Source organism: Otolemur garnettii, unplaced genomic scaffold (assembly GCF_000181295.1).
Source record: "Otolemur garnettii isolate 467f Iridium unplaced genomic scaffold, OtoGar3 scaffold00020, whole genome shotgun sequence".
In the NCBI taxonomy this organism is placed as follows: Eukaryota; Metazoa; Chordata; class Mammalia; order Primates; family Galagidae; genus Otolemur; species Otolemur garnettii.
Window position 1 is genome coordinate 18,598,598 of NW_003852415.1, and position 20,968 is coordinate 18,619,565.

General features: G+C 43.5%; 1 protein-coding gene across 2 annotated transcripts in view; it reads right to left on the bottom strand.

The window, feature by feature from the left end:
• Window positions 1-1,613: 1,613 nt before the first annotated feature.
• LGMN (legumain) overlaps window positions 1,614-20,968 on the bottom strand; it is a 40,530-nt gene continuing 21,175 nt past the window's right edge. For both annotated transcript variants that reach the window (XM_012803459.2, XM_012803460.2), the window contains exons 3-14: window positions 14,899-14,996; window positions 13,637-13,718; window positions 12,355-12,440; window positions 11,130-11,205; window positions 10,447-10,509; window positions 9,646-9,712; window positions 8,266-8,384; window positions 8,085-8,174; window positions 7,166-7,366; window positions 4,148-4,318; window positions 2,443-2,510; window positions 1,614-2,175 (exon numbers count right to left, since the gene is read on the bottom strand). In XM_012803459.2, the coding sequence (XP_012658913.1) occupies window positions 2,133-2,175; window positions 2,443-2,510; window positions 4,148-4,318; window positions 7,166-7,366; window positions 8,085-8,174; window positions 8,266-8,384; window positions 9,646-9,712; window positions 10,447-10,509; window positions 11,130-11,205; window positions 12,355-12,440; window positions 13,637-13,718; window positions 14,899-14,996 (1,164 nt within the window). In that variant the 3' untranslated portion in view covers window positions 1,614-2,132. The remainder of the gene's footprint in view (window positions 2,176-2,442; window positions 2,511-4,147; window positions 4,319-7,165; window positions 7,367-8,084; window positions 8,175-8,265; window positions 8,385-9,645; window positions 9,713-10,446; window positions 10,510-11,129; window positions 11,206-12,354; window positions 12,441-13,636; window positions 13,719-14,898; window positions 14,997-20,968) is intronic.

Below are 20,968 nucleotides of genomic sequence, written 5' to 3' on the forward strand. Positions count from 1 at the left end.
TTTGGGGGGTTTGTTGTTGTTTGAGACAGAGTCTCACTCTGTTGCTCAGGCTAGAGTGCTGTGGTATCAGCCTAGCTCTCAGCAACCTCAAATTACGGGTTCCAGCGATCCTCCTGCATTAACTTCTGAGTAGCTGGGACTACAGGTCCTGCCTCCAATGTCTGCTGATTTTTCTATTTTTAGTAGAGACAGGGTATCACTCTTGCTCAGGCTGGTCTGGAACTCCCGAGCTCAAGGGATCCTTCACCTCGGCCTCCCAGAGTGCTAGGATTATAGATGTGAGCCACCGCACCCAAACCTACGGTTTTATAACATTTTTATCACCCCAAAATGAAACCTCATACTCATTAGCAGTCACCTCTCATCCCCCACCCCATACTCCCAGTTGCTGGAATCAGTTATTTACTTTCTGTCTCTATGGATTTGACTATTCCGGAAATTTCTTAAAAATGTAATCATATAACGTGGTCTTTTGGATTCTTTCAATTGGCTGAATGTTGTAGCATGTACATGCACTGTGTTCCTTCAATAAAAAGCAGTCAGCTGCACAATATTCCACTGCATGGATATGTGGTAGTCTTCTCTTATCCATGGTTTTGTTGAGGTTTCAGTTACCCAAGGTCAATTGCAGTTTGAAAATATTAAATAGAAAATTCCAGAAATAAAGAGTTCTTGAGTTTTCAACTGTCCACACTACCCACCTGTTAGTCACTGGGTAGCAGTCTCAGCGATCAAATCCACTGTCAAGGTAGCCTGGTCCTCGTGTTCTAGTAACCCTTATTTTACTTCATAACAGCCCCAAAGGACCAGAGTAGTGATGCCAACTACTCAGATAGGTCAAAGAGAAGCCATAGAGTGCTTCCTTTAAGCAAAAAGTCATACGCTGAGGTTGATAGGATCTATGGTAAGAATGAATCTTCTGTGAAATTGTGAAGAAAGAAAAAGAGAGTCGTGCATAGTATATATAGAGAGTTCAGTCCTACCTGTGGTTTCACACACATGCTGGAAGTCTTGGAGTGCATCCCTGTGGACAAGGGGGATCTCCTGTAGGCAATGTAAGTACCTCCCTGGGTTATGCAGGGCCCACGGAAACACACGACAGGCAGCCTCTGCTCTCAAGGAGCCCCGAGGAAATCCAGTGAGATTTCCCCTCCTTGTCCTGTCCCTGCCCCTAGTAGAAGGACAGACCCTGACTTGTGTTGCTCAAGATGCAACAAAAATGCAAATGGACAGAGGAGACAGTATTTTTGTAGTGAATTCTTATTTTATGTTTCCCTGACATCTACTTTGAATATCCAGTAAGTTGGAAGGTTTGCAGTTACCCTTGACACAGTTTCCAGTTCTCATCCTCTTCCCAGTTCCCCAATGTGGCTGTATATAATATAACTTCCTCCTGGTGACCACCTCCCTAGGGGATAGCTTAACCCACCCCTACCCTCTCATATCCTGCAGGGACTATACAGACGTGTTGCAATGACCACCTTTTTTTTTTTTTGAAACAGAGTCTATGTTGCCCTCAGTAGACTGGGGGTGAGGCTGGAAAAGACAAACTGGGGGCAGCTAGGAGGGACCAAGAGCATTCAGCCATGAAATCAGGAGCAGAAGTCAATACCCAGGTTCCATTATAAATCTTTATTTTTTTAAGACTTGAACATAATTGCAGAATGATACAAAAGCAATCAAAAATCATAATTTTTCTAAAAACAGTATTCCATTTGGGGCCTACAGTCCTCTTCAATAAAATCATTCTGAAGACTTAAAGAGGTCTGAGCTTCAAATTTCACCAAAGACTCTTTCTGCGAGGGGCTACGGCAGCCTCCATCAACTTCTTGCTCCTTAAAACTAATGAGCAAAAAAAAAACCTCCTAAAAGCATATATGCGTTACTGTTCCCAACACAGCTTTACCCACCCAAATTTGTAGTTTTTCCAGAGAAGACTGGGGAAGTAGGTAAAAGCAAAAAAGCCATCCTATGAAAGGAAAGCCTGGGGTGAGCCCAGAGTGGCCTAGCAGCCTTCCCAGGGAGGCCTCAATCAGTGGGGACTTCCCTTTCATGCTACCTCTTCGGTCTCAGGTTAGTACACATTCGAGGGATGGTGTTCACACTTGGAAAAGCACCCAGAAGGCAGATCTTCAGTAGTGACTAAGGCACACTTTGTCCATGGACAATTTTATCCTGTAAGAGACAGGAAGAAGAATTTGGTGGACTATGTCAACCCTAAAGAAATTAAGAAATCAGGTGGTCATCTGGACAGACCCACCCAGCAGCTGTCACTGAGAATGCAGCTGTTCTGGATTCTACTGGCAAATGCTTCCAGAACAAAGCTGGAGGAGGTTGTGGCTGCCAGAAGCAAGACTGCCCGCTTGCAGAAGAGGACAGCAGTGCCGTCCCTTTCTCCTTTCACAATGGCATGGACCTTTCAAGTGCCATGTGCCGATTTACCTGTCAAGTGGATAAGGTTTTTCACAAAGGTTGACTAGCACGTACAGGTATCTCAGCGCGTACTCATACTGCAAGAAAACAAGACAGAAAAGAACATCATCATTTCATCATATGATCAACTCTTCACTTGGGAATACTCTACTTTTATAATTACAGAGGTAAAACATCTTGGACAATAGTTCTCGGCCTTTTGGGGTCCTGGATCCCTTCCCTACCTTTTGATAATCTGGTGATATTTACAGACTATCTCCCAAGAAAAATGCACAAGTGCAAGTGTTCACATGCAACCCTGGGGTTTGGCAGGCCTCCTAAAGTGCTCTCAATCCCAGGTAAAGATCCTGACGGAGAGCTCCCCATGGCTCTGTTCCCCTCTAGTACCTGGGGCCCCTGTTGGGAGTCTGAAATACCAGGAATCTTTTTTTTGGAGGGGGGAGACAGAGCCTCAAGCTGTCCCCCTGGGTAGAGTGTCATGGCATCACAGCTCACAGCAACCTCCAACTCCTGGGCTCAAGCCAGTCTCCTGCCTCCACCTCCCAAGTAGCTGGGACCACAGGCACCCGCCACAATGCCCGGCTATTTTTTGGTTGCAGCCATCATTGTTGTTTGGCAGGCCTGGGCTGGATTCTAACCTGCCACCTTAGGTGTATGTGGCTGGCGCCTTAGCCACTTAAGCCACAGGCGCTGAGCCAAATACCAGGAATCTTTATCTTGAAAAAATCTTCAGGAAACCTAAGAACTCTTATGAAGATAAAGGAAGAGATTCATTTTGTGTGACTCCAAAGGGCAAAAAAGAAGACTGGGGAGAAAAGAACAGTTCTCTCAGAAGCTCAACTCTGCCCCAGGGTGAATGAAAACAGGTTAGGAGACAACAGGTTGCCAAGCAAGACAGTACTGTCTTCCAATTTTATTTATTTTTGAGACAGCCTCAAGCCATCCCCCTGGGTAGAGTGCCATGGCATCACAGCTCACAGCAACCTCCAACTCCTGGGCTCAAGCAAGTCTCCTGCCTCCACCTCCCAAGTAGCTGGGACCACAGGTGCCTGCCACAATGCCCGGCTATTTTTTGGTTGCAGCCGTCATTGTTGTTTGGTGGGCATGGCTGGATTTGAACCCGCCACCTTAGGTGTATGTGGCTGGCGCCTTAGCCACTTGAGCCACAGGCGCCGAGCCATTCCAATTTTATTTATGAAAACAGGCTATGAGGGGGAAATAGGCCGTGGACAAGATTTGGTCTGTAGGCCAGTCTGCTACCCTTTCTCTAGAAAGAGCTAAGGATCACAAAGTATCGACCAACCCTGGTATTCTATAATCTGCAGAAACTTAGTATTTTCACAATAAATCTTAGGGAGGTGTCAAAACAGACCCCGAAGGGAAAAAATGAGCAGGTGATATGAGAGGTAGGAGTGAGGATGGAGTTTGGCAGGGACAGCAAAACTTCAATGAAAACTACGGTTCAAAGCAGAAATGAGAGCAATCATGTATGACTCTGGTAAATTCTCCCACCCCCTGGGACAAGAAGAGTGTTCTGGGGCCAAACTTATGATCCATGAACTTGGACAACCTTCATTCTCTCTAAAATGAGCCCACTGTTCCCTCAGCCTGCATGGAACCAGATAATGCATTACAAGGTACCGCATCTGATATGATTCCAAGGGACAATATGAATTTAGCTTTTGGTGCCAGGGGCACAGCCTGGGCTGCTTACCGTGGAGGAATGCCAGTTGAAGCAGTGTGTGCGGAAGTACACCAGGGCCTCTAGGTAGCAGCTGTGGTCTGTGAGCGAGGCTCTGTCAGTCAGAAGCCTCTCCACCTCAGTGGCGGATTCTGCCAGCAAGAAGACAATCTTGTGCACGGACTTCTCAATGAGCTTCTGAGCCTGAGAGAAACACACTCTGTCAGAAAGGGCCTTACTGGACCCATGGATGGTTTAAAGACTTCTCTCCACATGGCCCGCGCCTGAATAGATGCCAATAAACGTGTTCTGAGGAAAGCCAAAGAGATGTGCAGGCATGGACTCTGTGATAGCTAAAAAGACTTTGCCTCTCAGAGATTTTCTGGCACAATGGAAACATTTATATCTAAACACCTGAAGAGTGAGTTTGGCCTGCTCTGAAGAAAGGAGGTTGGAGAATCTAAGCCCCAAAGTACTACTGCCCAATGAAGCCTGCTGTGTGCTCAGGGCACACTTGCCCATTCAGGAAACCATTAAATGGTTAGATGGCAGGGTACGATGGGAGACACTATTTTCTTCCCAGTTGTGAAAAACAGCATTGTAAGAGCATCTATGTCACAGAAGCTCTCTGTCCCACGCCGTCCAACCAGAGCTTGTTTCCTTACATCTGAATTCCACAGACTCACTTGTGCCCACTGTGTTCCATAAGCAGGTCCCCAGGAGCTCCCATGGGCTCAGTGATGTCCTCCCTTTCTTAATACATTAATGACCACACTAGAAAAAAAATTTTTCCCCAGAACCCAGGGTGTTTTATTAGGTCAAGACAGGTCACAAGATATGTGAGTTATGTATGTTTTATGAGGCCCTGGGCTCAAAACTAGCATAAGTTAAATACAACTCACATGGCAGTTAATGTGTTAACTATATAACTTTGCAATGCTGCATTTTCTTCATCTATTTCAGCCAAAACAATAGTGAATACAGAAGCAGGTACAAGAATCTGTCTTCTATTATGCTAGATGTAATTGATTTGCAGGCTGGGTGTGGTAGCTCATGCATGTAATCCTAGCACTCCGGGATGCCAAGGCAGGACGATGACTTGAGTTTAGGAGTTCGAGACCAGCCTGAGCAAGAGTAAGACCCCCCCATCACTAGTAAAATAGAAAAATTAGCCCAGCGTTGTGGTAGGTGCCTGCAGTCCCAGCTACTCGGGAAGCTGAGGCATGAGGATTGCTTGAGCCCAAGAGTTTGAAGTTGAGGTTGCTGTGAGTTATGATGATGCCACAGCACCCAAACCCAGGGCGATAGAGTGAGACTCTGTCTCAAAAATAATAATAGCAATAATAATAATAATAAATAAAATAAAATATTTGCAAAAATGTAAAGCAATGTCACTCTTCCTACCAAAATGGTTTCGTTTGGTTATTTTTCATAAAATTTACATTAATGCAAGATGGGTTTATTATTGTTTATAAATAAGTTAAATATATTTTAAAATCTCAGTCTTAATTTCTTTTTTAATAACCTTTTATTTTACATTAAAATGTAACTATGCAATGGTTATCAGGAAAGTTAAATCCACTAACAAGTATATAGCCTTGGAAATAATATTCAAATTTGCAGCAGATAGCAAAGAAATCCTATGATTTACACAGTTGTTCAAGCAAAGACAGGAAAACTCTGGCTCAGTCTCTATGACCTATCAAAAGGATAAGGACAAAATGCCCTTCTATCTCATTTTAATTTCTGATGCAGTTATTACATCATTTAAAATGACCCACCATAAACAAGAACTCATTGGGATCAAGAGTTTAAAGAACGTAGAGAGGCCCATGACTAAAAAAGTATGAGAACTGCTGTTACATCGTGTATGACACCAGCTAAAAAATATGTCCCAGCTAATAAGGTTGTTGCACATGAGGTACTAACTTTGGGGGTAATTAGATAATGCATTTAAAACAAACCATACAGATTTACTGATGTATTTATTTATTTTCAGACATATTTATCACAATGTCTAGAGTGCAACAGGATCATCACAGCTCACAGCAACCACAAACTCCCGGGTTCAAGCCATCCTCCTGCCTTAGACTCCTGAGTAGCTGGGACTACAGGCACGCGCCACCACACCCAGCTACTGTTTTCTAACTTTTGGTAGAAAAAATTGGACAGGGGTCTCTTTCTTGCTCAAGCTGGTCTCAGCCTCTGACCTCAAGTGATCCACCTGCCTCAGTTCCCCAGGGTGCTAGGATTACAAGCATGAGATACCACATCCAGTCCCACAGATTTATTTTTTAACCTTTCATATTATATTTCAGAACATCAACCACTGTGCTGATGATGGGGGCCAGACTGGCTGTGTGGGAAGGGGCAGGCAATTCTTTTGCCTGGCATTCTGGTGAGTGCACAGCTATAATTTAAAAAGTAGTTCTTCCAGCTCCAAAATAACCAATGAACTACTAGAAATAAACTCCATAATCCTAAAGGATAGCTCAAGAGTCTTAGGAAGAATTTTAAGCTATAACAATGTTTTCCTAAGGCAGCAGAAATTTTTGTGAATTGGATTTTTTTTTTTTTTTAATATTAGGATCTGACTATGTGGCCTAAGCTGATCTCAAAGTCCTGGGCTCAAGTGATCCTCCTTTCTTAGTCTTCTGAGTAGCTGTACTATAGGTATGATCTGCTGTACTCTGCTCTGGATTTCTTTTAAATAAATATCATTAGATAATAACTTAATAAGCAACAAAATAAAAATGTCATCTAAGCAACAAGATATAAAAGAGGGAAACAGCCATATCCCCTGACTTCTCAGCAGCATACAAGGGTGACCAGCCCCATTCCATTGCTCCCTGCCATCAAGGAGTCAAGGTTAGTTTCCTGGTAAAGAATGAAGACCAACCACTGTCCTGCTCACTGGCCCTACTTCACATAGAGCATAGATGCCAGGGTTTCCTTTCCCACCTGCTCACCTGTGGCAAGAACTTGCTCCTGCACAGTGCCCACTGAGGCCAAGGCCAGCACCTGGGACTGGTTCCTTTCACCACTACTCACATTCAGAAGCCACTCCATCTCCTTGATAAGCTTCCTAGATTCATCCAGATCATTGGTCCTCATTAGTTTCCTTTTCATGATCTCAAGGGGCACATCAGGGCTAGGAACGAGGTCAAGCCTCGTGACTGGAGGCAGAAAGATAGGAGAACTGGCTTTGTGTTTCATACCCTGAAACTGCATCACTTTCATGGCAGAGATGGACTGCAGGGAGAAAGAGGCAGAGACAGCTGGTTTGAGTGGGATCAGCAGATGTGCCCAACATGCCCTAGGCCCAAGGCTTTCTTTCCAGTAGAGACTCATAATTCACTCCTTATGGTTTCAGGACCATTGCAGAGGAGACACATCTGAGCACCTGAGAGCTACTGAAGAGTAACTTCAATGGTGTCTGGCCTCCTTTGCTGTAGACCTGCTGTTCTTTCAAACATGGAAGGCGACTGTTGAGCCACAGTCAAGCAGAGCTTGGTCTAGAATTGTTTCAACTAGTGGCAACCTGGACTGTGTTCTTCTGCCTGGGCTCCCCTGCCTTTCCCCAGTGGCTAGTAGGGAGAAGGTGCAAAGCCCCTGTCTGGGTCAGAGCAATGCCACAGAGCATAAAGGAGCTGCTTCTGGTTTGGTAATCTCTTACAGTGTGCTAGTCCTGTGCTCAGTGTTTGTAATGTACGGGCTTCTATCATGCTCCTAGCTATCTATACACTAGGGTTCTGACCAAGGAGGGCACAGAATTTAGAGAGATTAAGTCACTTGCCAAAAATCTCCTGATTCTGCAAATTTGAACCTAGAGAGATCTGATTCCAAAGCCTGCAGGGTTCCTGGGATGGAGTGGTTGTGAGGGGAAGAGCCATCCCTGCCTCAACCATTCTTCACCAGCCCCTGTTTCTCTGTACCAAGAGACACATACTCCAGGTGCCCCCCTACTCACTTTGTTTCCATACTGCATGACATGACTGGTATTGGTGTGGGATTTTACCAGATGGTACTGTTTGTGAAGGGTCTCTTTAGTCAGATCCTCCTGCAAAAATAAAACTATTAAAATCCTTCAGTGATCACAGCCTGACAGTCAAATCACATAGCTGAACAGCTGGCCCTCCAGAAGCACTCACCACGTCTGAGTCTTCCATCCAGTTGACACTATACCAGTCACCCAGGTACGTGGACCTCTCTTCATCGTAGTAACAGGCATAAGATGACTCCTTGGGGTTGGCGGCAGTAGTTGCATAGACTGTGAGGAATTAAAAATTGTCTTCTAGCTGTATTTTATTCCCTGCTTTGGATTACATTTGAAGCTCCAGTCCTTTTTACTTCCTTGATAAAATCAAAGTGTGCTACCTATAATCAGTACAGGGAGGTAGGGACTGTACCTGTATTCAACCCTGTCCATTCAGTTACAATAACTCATCTAAAATTAAATACGGAAGAAAGAGACAGTTTCTGCAGCAATAAGCAAATGCACATGCTTAGGACATCATGCTAATTGGGAAGAACACTGACAGATTTCAATAGTTCAGGACACTTGAAGAATATGGGCCGAATTTGGTTTCCAGAGAGTTAATATTTATTGAAGAAACATTTACATTGACTTAACTTATATAATAGCTACCACTAACTATCTCTCCTACCACAGGATGTAAGTCAGAATTGTGCCGGACAAATGTCTTCATTTAAAATGTAACTCCAGGCACAGTGGCTCATGCCTGTAATCCTAGCACTCTGGGAGGCCAAGGTGGATTGCTTGAGCTCAGGAGTTGGAGACCAGCCTGAGCAAGAGTAAGACCCTGTCTCTAAAAAATAGCTGGGTGTACAGGTGGCGCCTGTGGCTCAAAGGAGTAGGGCACCGGCCTCATATGCCAGAGGTGGCGGGTTCAAACCCAGCCCCGGCCAAAAACTGCAAAAAAAAAAGCTGGGTGTAGTGGCGGGCACCTGTAGTCCCAGATACTCCAGAGGCTGAGGCAAGAGAATCACTTAAACCCAAGAGCTTGAGGTTGCTGTGAGATATGATGCCATGGCACTCTACCCAGGATGACAAAGTGAGACGGTCTCAAAGAATAGAATAGAAAATACAAAATGTTAACTCTCCCAACAAACAAGCAGTATCTTATCCCCACTTTACAGAAGGGGATTAGTGAGGGCTAAAGAGGGTCACCTGTTCAAGAAGAGAGAATCAATAATCAGCACATCACAGGGGAAGGAAGCTGGTCCAACACCCATGTGGTTTTGGACTTAAGTGGCTTTACTAGAACCTAGAAGAGCACTGTAAAGCTCACATATAAATTCTATATTCCCTGACTACTAAGGCTCAAGGATCAGAGGAAGCCCAGAACTGCCTGTGAGTATATCCCCACTTCTGTGCACCAGGCTATCCTCAGGGGCTTCTGCTTATGCAGAAGCCTTGGATCTACATCAGCAGTATCTGAGGACGGCTGGCAGAAGCTGCACAACCTGCTCAGCAGCCTGGCTCAGAGGCCAGTCCTCCCACCACCTACCATTGATGTCTTCAGGCAGGTGGTTCATCATGGACCCAGACTCACAGGCTTCAATGTAGAACACCATCTGTGAAGCAGACGAGGCAAGTGAACTCATACCCCAGCCAGACACAGCCCTCATGCAGATCCTACTGGGGTTTTGCCTACTCTCTCCACCTGTTCTTAAAGAGCCTCCTACATGTGCTTTTGGGAGACATGACTGCCATAAGAGGCTGCTTTCACACAAACCAGAAGGTGTCAAATTTATTCATCACTAATAGAAGAAAACCACCTATTAGTTGAAATAGTGCAGAAAAATGCAACTATGTGATGCTAAGAAAAACTATTTCACCATCCAATAGAGGGAATGGTTTCAGACAGCAAAACAGCACAGCAGGCCACGTTTCTGCACTCCCATCATGTACACGCCAACCTACACAGTTGCACAAAGGGTGCTACAGGGATGAGAGAGGGCCAAAGGGAGCATACGATGGACGATGGTGGCATTTCCTCCCCAACTATCCCAGACTGGGGACAGTCCTAGGAACCATCCTCAAAGTATGATCCCCAGACCAGCAGCAGCAGCTGTCACATGGAAACTCAGAAAGCCAAATCCTCAGGCCTCTCTCCAGTCTTTCTGGGTCAAACTCTGGGAGTGAGGCCACATTCTGTTTTTACCTAACAGATAATGCTAAAAGTTAATCCTGGGAAACCAGTGATCAGGACACTCCTCCCACCACAGAAGGTCAGCACAACCTCCGTTCTGCTTCCATGGCCCTTCCTGCACAGCTCCCTCAGGGCAGCCTCAAGGGCTAACGTTACCTTCCGGTACATTTTGTGTTTATGCATGTAATGGATGGTCTTATTCAGGTCCTTTACATAAAGCTGAAAGGTAAGAATATCAATGTTCAGACCAACATATCAGGAGAAAGCATTTTCTGGGTAATCCACTAATAAAGTCCTAATGTTGGCTTATACCTTATACATTCTTTTCTACCAATCTTTAGAAGTAATCATGGTGAACGGCAAAAGCTCAGGACATCATCTCAAGTGTTTTATTCACATACATAAAAAGGGAAGAGAACGTGGCTCTTTACCCATAATTTTGTCCAAAGCATATGGAAGCATTTTTACATGAAATTTACACGATTTTATGTTTCATGTAAAATCACAATATCAGCATCTGTCTCAGAACTTAGATATACTACATTAGACATGAGACTAGGACAAGGACATGTCTTTTGTCCTAGTCTCAAGTCTAATGCAATATATCCAAGTTCTGAGATAGCTGCTGCTGTTGTGATAATGAACAGAAATACAGGGAAAACCATCTGGAAGAGACAGATTTCCCTAGGTAGATTTCAAGCTGCTAAACTTGTCCCTCAAACCTACCCACCACATGTACAAACCAACGTTAGAAAACACACACTACAGGTTTAATCTCAACACATAGGCTTTGTTTTCTGTTCTCCTACTTTGCCCTCAAAATATTAAGAAAAACTCACATCATCATTAGGAAAAACCAGTATTCCAGTAGATCCGTGATCAGTGAAATAAATGAACACATGATCCTGGGGGCCGCTGCCAAGAAAGAGTCAGAGGTCAAACAGAGGTTTCTGGTTCCTATTTCTACTTCCATTTCTCTGAAAACTTGCCCTAACCAAAAAAAAATTCAAGAAGTTTGAGGTTGACAGTTACCCAAACAGTTACCCAAACAGATCTGAAGAGGAACACAAAGACCTGGTGTCCGCCTGTCCCCTCTGCTCCCCTCAGCATTATTCTGAATGATGAGGTGTAATCCCAGAGCCTCAAAACTTTAAAACATGGCCAGAAAGGAAGAGAGACCTTCTTTGGTTGCCTGGCAGACAGCTCAGGTGTGATGTGGATAACAAGGTCCTTTGACAATTGGGATCCATACTCTCCAACTAGATCTTCCCAAAATGAGTAAGGGAATGAGGACACACAGCCAAACACAGCCAACAGCCTTCCCCTGCAGGGTCCTCACCCAGCACAGTCAGGGATGCCCACCTGCCAACCCGCCAACCTCACCAGGGCTTCCGCCAGAAGGCACTGCTTCAAGGAGGCAGAGATGTAATATCTCACTCAGAGCCAGTCTGGTTCATCCTATATGGATGTCTATCCCTGTGCAGACTCACATGGGCTTACTGTGCCCACATTTCACTTCAAGTATAAAGGAAATATGCTATTGAATTTTCTGACATTATGTAAAACTACTGCCTGAAGAGATACTAAAGATAAGGTATCTCTAACCCGCAGCCAGTAAGGCAAACACTGGGCTTCTTTTCCCCAATACAAAGTTTGCTCTGTACTTGTAAATGTGCTTCTCCCCAGGGAACTGACCTATGATGGGGACACTGGACTTGTGGCAGGCCAGGGCCTATTAGGAGTCCACACCTGTTTCAGCACGCCCCACTGGTGGAGGGAGGTACCCACACCACAGTCCATGGACAAGGACAATGGGTTTAAGTGATAGAGAACGTTATATTAATAATGAGGGACCTTGGATCATAGGCTTAACTCAGTACAGAAATGGGCTGCCAAGAGAAGCCATTGGAACATCAGCCCCGGGCAGTCTAAGTCAGACCAAATGTCCCCACTGTAATTTCTCACAGATAAACAGGCCAGGAGCAAAGAACAAGACCTGTTTAAATTCTATCCTGGAGCCCCAGGGAATGGAGAGATGTGTGGCATCTGTGAAACAGACATTACCTCTTCAGGACTTTTCCAGACCCTTTGCCCTTTACTGCTTCTTCATCACCTCTCAACACAGCAAGGAAATTCTGTGGGGTAACATCCTATAAAGAATGGGGAGCCAAAATCAGATGCTGCTGTTATTCTAAACCAGAGTGTCTGCTGAGTCTCTAGCAGGCCCAGGCCCAGGCCTGCTCGTCTCCAAGGCTCAAGAGCAAACAGGTTGGAACTGAGAAGGACCCAAAGCAAGGGCTGTGCTCTTGGGTCATGTGCTTGACCTCGTCATCTTGGTTTTGGCTGACAGCAACTCCACAAGCCTACTAATCCTTCTTGACCATTATAAAGTGTGTGTGGAAAAGCCCAAAGATACTGCTAGACATGGAAAAGTAGCAGAGGAAGACAATACCACCTCAAGGGGATGGAAACAATAGCAACTGGGTCCACCCTCTCACCCAGCTTGCCGCCTATGAGGCTGAATCCCAAAGACGTTCAATGCCCTTGAAGAGCAATTTATAAAATTATACCTCATATTAAAATTAACACAAATCAGTACAAAGGGGAAAAGTCACCAAACTATCCTCTAGCTTCTAAACATTTCCTTATATACCTATAAAAAGAGAAACAACTGTATAAAAATCAGACCATCTATTTTACATGCATGATGTCTTAAATTTAACTGTATTTCAAAGAAAAAAAATGAAACTGAAAGAATTATTAACTTCAGATAAAAATTTCTTTATTACAGGGATATTGGTTCCTAAAAGGTCCTTTGGAAATTAAACACACACACACACACACACACACACAAAATCACGAGACTGAAGTAATCAGGAGCCTAAAGTCATTATGGCAATTTACAGAGTCTCAACCAACTTTGAGGTATCTACAAAGTTTTGGAAGTGATATACTATAACAGTAATTAATGAAAAATTATCTTAGCGAAATCCTGAGATTCTATGCACCAGGACTGCAGCTGAGAAAACTGATTTCCATAAAAGAACACAGATAATCTATTCAGATTAACGGCAGTATCCCAAGAAAATCAGGGTATTGTGGAAAGAAATATATTGACAGGCTTAAGTATCTGTAGACTGCAACTTTTCCTTGGCTTTACTTTCTTTCAAAACTCTCATAAGTTACTTCTCAAGCACAAATCCAAATACAAACATGAATCACTAATTAGAAACTAGTCTAGGGAGGTTCTGATTCTAGAAACACAAGAAAGAGGGAAATTTCATCACTAAAATGAGAACAAAACCTGCTGGCTCTGACCCAGGGTCCCCGCCTGCGATTCCCTCACCTCTCCAGTGTAGTCCTTCGGGACGCCCTTATATACATCTGTGCCATTGGGCCTGTTGATCACGATCCCTGGAGTGGGGTTGCTGAAAATTAAAGGACACACTTGAAATGCAACGTGTGACACGTCCCTGAAATCTCTCTTCAAAAATATTCTCCTGTGGGGCTGGGAATGGTAGCTCACATCTGTAATACTAGCACTTTAAGAGGCCAAGGCAGGTAGATTGCTGGCGGGTGGATTGCTCGAGCTCAGGAGTTCAAGACCAGCCCGAGCAAGGGTGAGACCATCTCCAAAAACATGCATGTGGCAGGTACCTGCAGTCCCAGGTATTCAGGAGACTGAGGCAAGAAGATCGCTAGAGCCCAAGAGTTTGAGGTTGTTGTGATCTGTGATGCCATAGCACGCTACCACAGGTGACAAAGTGAGACTCTGTCTCACACACACAAAAAAACGCTCCTGTTACATAAAAACATAGTAAAGTACTATGTCTGTCGAAGGCACATGCCACCGCCGGCACGGCTGCCTGTGTGTTAGTACTTTGAGGAGCTTGGGGATCTTGGGGTTCCCACAACTCAGGAGCTCTTGGTGGCAGCAGTGAGGGGTTGAGGTTGAAAAGCTTAGGACAGGGACCAAAGCCTAGGTGTCCCCTGGCTTTCTGATGGAAACCAGACAGCACCTGGGAGGAAAGATCTCATCAACAGATCTCTCAGTGGAAACTACTTTCAGAAAGAAACAGGACAGGAAAGCAGACTTTAATACAAGAAGATTAGGTGTTAAAGCCTCAGGAAGGATTCTGTCTAAACTGAGCATGTGATCACCATAATCACTGACTTTCACAGGGACCACAGCTGAGTGACTGCAGAGCTGGGAGGTTAGAATCAGTTTACAATTTGTTGCCTCTGACCTCCACAAGAAATCCGATATGGGCATGACAGAACTATGTGTAAGGGCTACAGAGTGAGACTCTGTCTCAAAAAAATAAATAAACAAACTAAATAGGTATAGAAAAGAGTCCTCTAATGTGAGAAGGAAGTTATGCTTTAAGTCTTTTCAAGTACCCAGCAGCACCCATATCCTGTGCCTCTGCCATTCCCAGGGCAAAAAGAGGTGTCCCCTAGACTTTCATCTGGGAATTTGTTTATATTCTAATGTTATGCCACCGTTCCAAGGAACCCTGTGAATCTGTATATGAATCTGGATTTTTTGTTTTTGTTTTTACTGCCCTGAAGTTCTTTATCACCAAGTTCAAAGTGCTCCCTACTTACTCTTCAGAGTTGGCAATGTCGTCGTACATCATCACGATGATCTGCTCATCAGGAATCCCATTTCTGTGAATGATCTGGTAGGCATGGCACGCATCTGCCTGGGAGAAATGATTTAATCAAGTTGCACATTTTGCCTAGGAGGCCAATTCTGGAGTTCTCAGGAACAATAAGTCTGTGTCATGGAAGACTTGCTATGAATCATTCCCTATTGGTCACACATTTAAATTACTATTTCAAAACACACATTTTTTTCTTCTCAATTTTACAAGATCCTTCACCCACCCAAATTCTCCAAAATCTTATTCCTCAGGAAGTTAGTGCACATGTGGGCCACACACACATGCACATCGCCATTATCTCTAGGTAACGAGGGCCTTTGAAAACCTTAAATAACTAACTTTCATTGTTCGGACATTAAAGCCTTCTGAAAGCAGGGATTCAGGTCTCAAAAACAGAATGACTCAGAGTGATAAACCAACAGATTACAATTTAGTGGCTAGTTTTGTTTCACAAAGGATTCTTCTGATTCAAGTAGCTTTGTCTGTCATAGCTACTGTTGAGGGAATTGAATAAAAACTCACAAGTTCAACAAACACACTGAAAAGAGAAATTGTTAACTTAAAAAAAATAAGGGTAATACAAAGGAAGACAATATTAAGGATAAAAGAAAAAACTTTCCTAATGCAATTCCTTGCCCATGCAAAGGTGAGGATAGGCTTGCTTCTTTATTTCAGATGATATATATTACTACTCCATGACATGAAAATCATTTGAAGACAGAAAGGAAAAAGTTACCTAATTTTCTGCTACATTTAATTACATTCTTTTCAAAGACATAAATAAGCATAAAGAGAGGAGTGTACCCAGCTAGTTAGCTCTCTAAGAAGACAGCTTTAGGAGCTTGTACACATCACATTCTAAACAGCACTTAAGCACAACAATAAAGTTTGTTATCCATGAAGCCTGGCATTTTGCCTGTAGATGCCGCAAACAAATGGACTTATTTTATGGTAAAGAAGGGTGCTCAGTATGCAGCTGAATGGTTGGGTCCAGGGCCTGGCACACAAGAGCTATTAAGATGAATGGATGACTGAATAAGTATGAAAACTAATACATTTACTGATTTTCCTCTATTTGTCCAGCATTATGCTAAGACTTTGTATGCATTACCTCGTTTAATCAAGCAACCCTGGGTGATAAAGGTAATAATCCTCATTTTATAGATGAGGAAAAAGAAGCTTAGGGAGGTAAGGTGACCTGCCCAAGTCCTACACAGTTCATGGTGAAAGAGCCCACACATTCTGACTCCAGAACTTAATACCACTCCATGCAGGGACAATAGAGAAACCACTGAAATTACAGAAGCCCCGGGAAAGAGAGGAAACAGGTGAAAGTCTAAACATAGATCATTTTAATAGTCACCAAATATTTCACATACACACACACAAACTTAAAATGTTTAAGTTCCCATTTCTGTGGAATAAGGAGGATCTTCAAACACCAACTGTGGTATACAGAATAACAGCCCTCCAAAGATGTCTACATCCAAAGCCCCCAAAAGTGTAAAGATGGCCAGGGGGAATTAAGATAGATTATCAGCTGCCCTTAAAATAGGGACGTTTCGGCTTGGCGCCTATGGCTCAAATGGCTAAGGTACCAGCCACATACACCTGAGCTGGTGGGTTCGAATCCAGCCTGGGCCCGCCAAACAACAGTGACAGCTGCAACCAAAAAATAGCCAGGCATTGTGGCGGGCGCCTGTAATCCCAGCTACTTGGGAGGTGGAGGCAGGAGACTTGCTTGAGCCCAGGAGTTGGAGGTTGCTATGAGCTGTGACGCCACAGCACTCTACCCAGGGCAACAGCTTGAGGCTCTGTCTCAAAAAAAAAAAAAATAGGGAAATTTCCTGGATGATTCCAGGGGGGTCAGATGCAATAGCAAAGGATTTTTTGCATGTGGAGCAGAACGCAGGAGAGTTATCTCAGTGATGCAATATAAGACTCAACTGACCCTTGCTGACTCTGAGAATGGAAGAAGCAGCCATGAGCCAAGGAATGCAGGCAGCCTTCAAATCCTACAAAAGCCAAGAAAACAGGACCAGGTGGAGCCACCAAGGAATATAGGCCTGTCAATCCCTTGGTTCTCCAGTGAGAACCATCTCAGATTCCTCACCTCCAGGGCTGTATGACAATAAATTTGTGTTGCTTTAAGCCTCTAAGTGTGTGGTAATGTGCTTAAGCAGCAATAATAAACTAATAAAGCCACAATAAAAGTATTATGCTTGCAATAGGCACTCCACTCTGGAAAGTGCCCTGACCTTACCCACCAGACTGAGGCACATGTCCTCCAACCCAGCAGTTCTACGCCCCTTCTCGTCTACCTCGGGAAACGCTAGTCCATGGATGACAGAGGGGTGGTCACAGCATCACTTCTGCAGTAAAAACTCCAGTGACCATCAACAGCTGGAAAAATAACTGCCATAAGCTCACATGAATGAAATACAACCTGGCCTCCATGACAAACGAGATGACTCTCAGAAATACAATGAAAAAAAGAGTAAGTCACAGAAAAATACCTTCACTGTGATTTATATTCATATAAAGGTCAAAACAGGCAAACATAAACATTATGCTATTCACAGTTAAATCCATTAAATACATAGATAGTAAAAATATAAAGCAAAGACAAGGAACAAATGACAAAAAATTCAGGAGGGAAGGACAGGGGAGCTCATTAGACAGGGATAAAGTATTCAAGGTACACAGGTATTCTTTATTATTCTTTAAATTGAACACATACATACAGACATTTGCCTGCTATGTCATAAAAACAATTAAGTCAACATCATGTCAGATTTAACCTATTCCTGGCGTGAAAGTGGGAGTGAGCAGGCACACTCGCCCAAGACCAGACATCCATCCTGTTATTTATTTCTCAGTGTAGACAGCAAAAAGCGGCTTCATCCAAAAATAAAACACTACACTCAGGAGTAAATTTAACAAAAGAAGTATAAGACTTTACATACTAAAAATCAGAAAACACTGCTGAGGGGAATTTAAAGATCTAAATAAACAAAGAGACATCTCATCTCACAGATCAGGAGACTAAATGCCATTGCTTAAAACTTTACTAATCTAAAAAAAGAAGACAATATAGTAAAAATTGAAAAAAAGATCAGTAGGCTTTTTGCAGAAATTGACTAGGAGATCCTAAAATTTCTGTAGAATTGCAAGAGACCTAGAACGGCCAAAGGAATTTTGAAAAAGAACAAAGGCAGAGTACTTTCACATCTCTGTTTCAAAGCTTCCCTGGGGAAAGAACAGCAAAAAGATGAGCTTAAGCCCTCACCTCACATTATATACAAAAATACATTCAAAACGGATCATAGACTTAAATGTAGGGGGGCTCAAATAAAACTTCCAGAAGATAACACAGGAGAAAATCTTTAGGTCCTTGAGTTATAACTACAAGGATATCATAAATATAACATAAAAAGCATAATCCATAAAATAAACAGAACTTCCACAAAATTACAAACTTCAGTGCCTCAAAACACACCATTCAGAAAACAAAAAAGCAAGCAACACACTAAGAGAAAATATTTGTAAAACACATTTGATAAAGGACTTGCATTCAAACATGTAGAACTCTAGTACCTCAATAAGACAATCCACTGATTGAAAAATACGCAAAAGGTTTGAATAAACATTTTTACCTAAGAAGATATACAAATGGCTGATAAACCCATGAAAAGTTTCTCAATGTCATGAGCAGTTAGGAAGTGAGAATTAAAACCACAATGAGACGCCACTCATGGTCAGATGAACATTAACAAGTGTTGGTGAGAATTGGAGAACCAGGAGTCTCCACATGCTGCTGAGAGGGATGTAAAATGGTACAGCCATTGGGAAACAGTATAACGGTTTCTTAAAAAGTTAAGTGTAAATTTATCATATGACTCGATGTTCATACCCAACATAATCATGAATTTATCATATGACTCTTAGTTCTTACCCAACATAATCATTTAACCACACAAAGATTTGCATACAAATGTTCTTAGCAGTGTCACTCATAATAACCCCAAGTTGGAAACAACTCAAATGTCCATCAACTACTAAATGGATAGGCAAAATGTGCTCTATTCAGACAATGGAATACTACTTGGCAATAAGAAATATTAAAGTACTAATGCATGCTCCAACATGGACAAACCTCAAAAACGTTTTGCCAAGTCAAAGCTAGACACAAAAGACCACACATTGTTTAGTTCCATTTATATAAAATGTCCAGAATACACAAATCCATAGAATTAGAAAGTAGATAAGTGGTTGCCTGGGGCTAAAGGTGGGAACTACAAATGTGCTAAAGGACTTCCCTGGGATGATAGAAATGTTCTAAACCTGATTTGTAGTGTTGTTCGCACAACTGGATAAATTTACTACAAAATCAATGAGTTGTACACTTGAAATGGGTGAATTACAGGTGATATGTACACCAGGCCTCAAGGGCCAAGTTTCGAGGTCCCTTGTGAGCACTCTCCTGCACAGTTTGGAGCCCTCAGCACTACCCTGAGAGCCCTGAGAGGCAGGTGCTTTTATCCCCAGTTTACAGATGGAGACAAGCTCAGGGAAGGCTACTGCATGTTCAGGGATTCAAACCCAGCTCTCCTGCCCTGACTGTGCCTTGAACCCCTTCTTCCACAGGCAGTGGACTCTAGTCAGGCTGTGACTCACTCCTGGACCCTCAGAGGTCCTTGATAGCCTCTCTCTTTGTTAATTCAAAGAGGTTCTTCATTGAAGTTAAGTATTTACTAGCACTGAAAAGAAATAACTTGAATAATTTGAAAATGGTGTTAAAGACTCCCTGAATTACTTCCCTTGAATGTATCTGACCTATGTGCATTTTCCCCCTTAAAACCAGAAAACTCACATGACGCAATACTTGAGAGGAAGAGATTGAGCAAGACTTCATAAAAAGAGCAGAACCCTGTGGAGCGACAAACAGAGATTGTGGTGACTCAGCCTGTTTCATAGCTTGTGTTAGGAGTTCTGATGGTCTTAACTCATACATCCTATAATGTCCTCATTTGGCCGCTGTCCTCACACTGAGTGCCTGTACTACCTCCCGCTCAGCCAGCTTTGGCTAAATAAAGGCAAGGGGCTTGGAACAAAGTCTAGACGTAGTTGGCGTGCTCTATGTCATGGTCACTGTGAAGGCATCCACTCTCTGGCCAGGTCTGCTCACCCAATGGGTGTGTATACATCATCACCTCCAGACACACATCCAATCACCTCAGAGGCTTGGCATGAGGCTGGGATTTTGCAGGGAACCTTGTTGAGCCCACCACTAACCCCAGAGGAAGAATCTGAGGTTTAAAGTGAGATCATGTAATCTATCACATACAGGAGGTAATTGGGGGGCTGGAATTATACCTGAGTCTGTGCAAATTCCAAAGCCATGTTCTTTTCCTGGTCCTTGCTGCCTCTGACATTTTTAAGGATGTCCCTGCTGCACTAACCACCCCAGGCCTCACCACAGGGGCTCAGTACACCCCTTCTCAGTCCTGCTCGGTCCTCTAGCCTAATTCCTTCCCACCAGGCCTCTTTGAAAAGCAAGTATGCTTTCTTAAATATAAGTGATACCTCACAACAGCATGGATTAACCTCAAGAAATGAAGAGCTTGTCAGAAGAACAGCTGGTAGAACTGTCACCACATGCGGCTTGCACTTTCCAAGTGCTCCCTCTTGTCTCCGCTCCCTGCAGTCTGCATTCTGCCCCACCACCCTCAATTTCACCTCTGAGCCCACAAAGTCTTAAATATTTACTATCTGACCCTTTACAGAAAAAGGTTTACAGGAGCACATAAAGTGCTGGAGTCCCTCCTCATCCTTGTTAGTGCATGAAGTCCGGTCCAACTCCTTTATCTAGTTCTCAGTGGATAGGTGCTTCCAAAGGGAGAGAAAGGCCATGTTGTGAACTGGTCCTTCTGCTCCTCACATGCCTTACTGTGCCCTCACCCTACCTTTCCAGCCTCATTCTTCTCTGCTCCTTGTTTCAGTCTATCTGG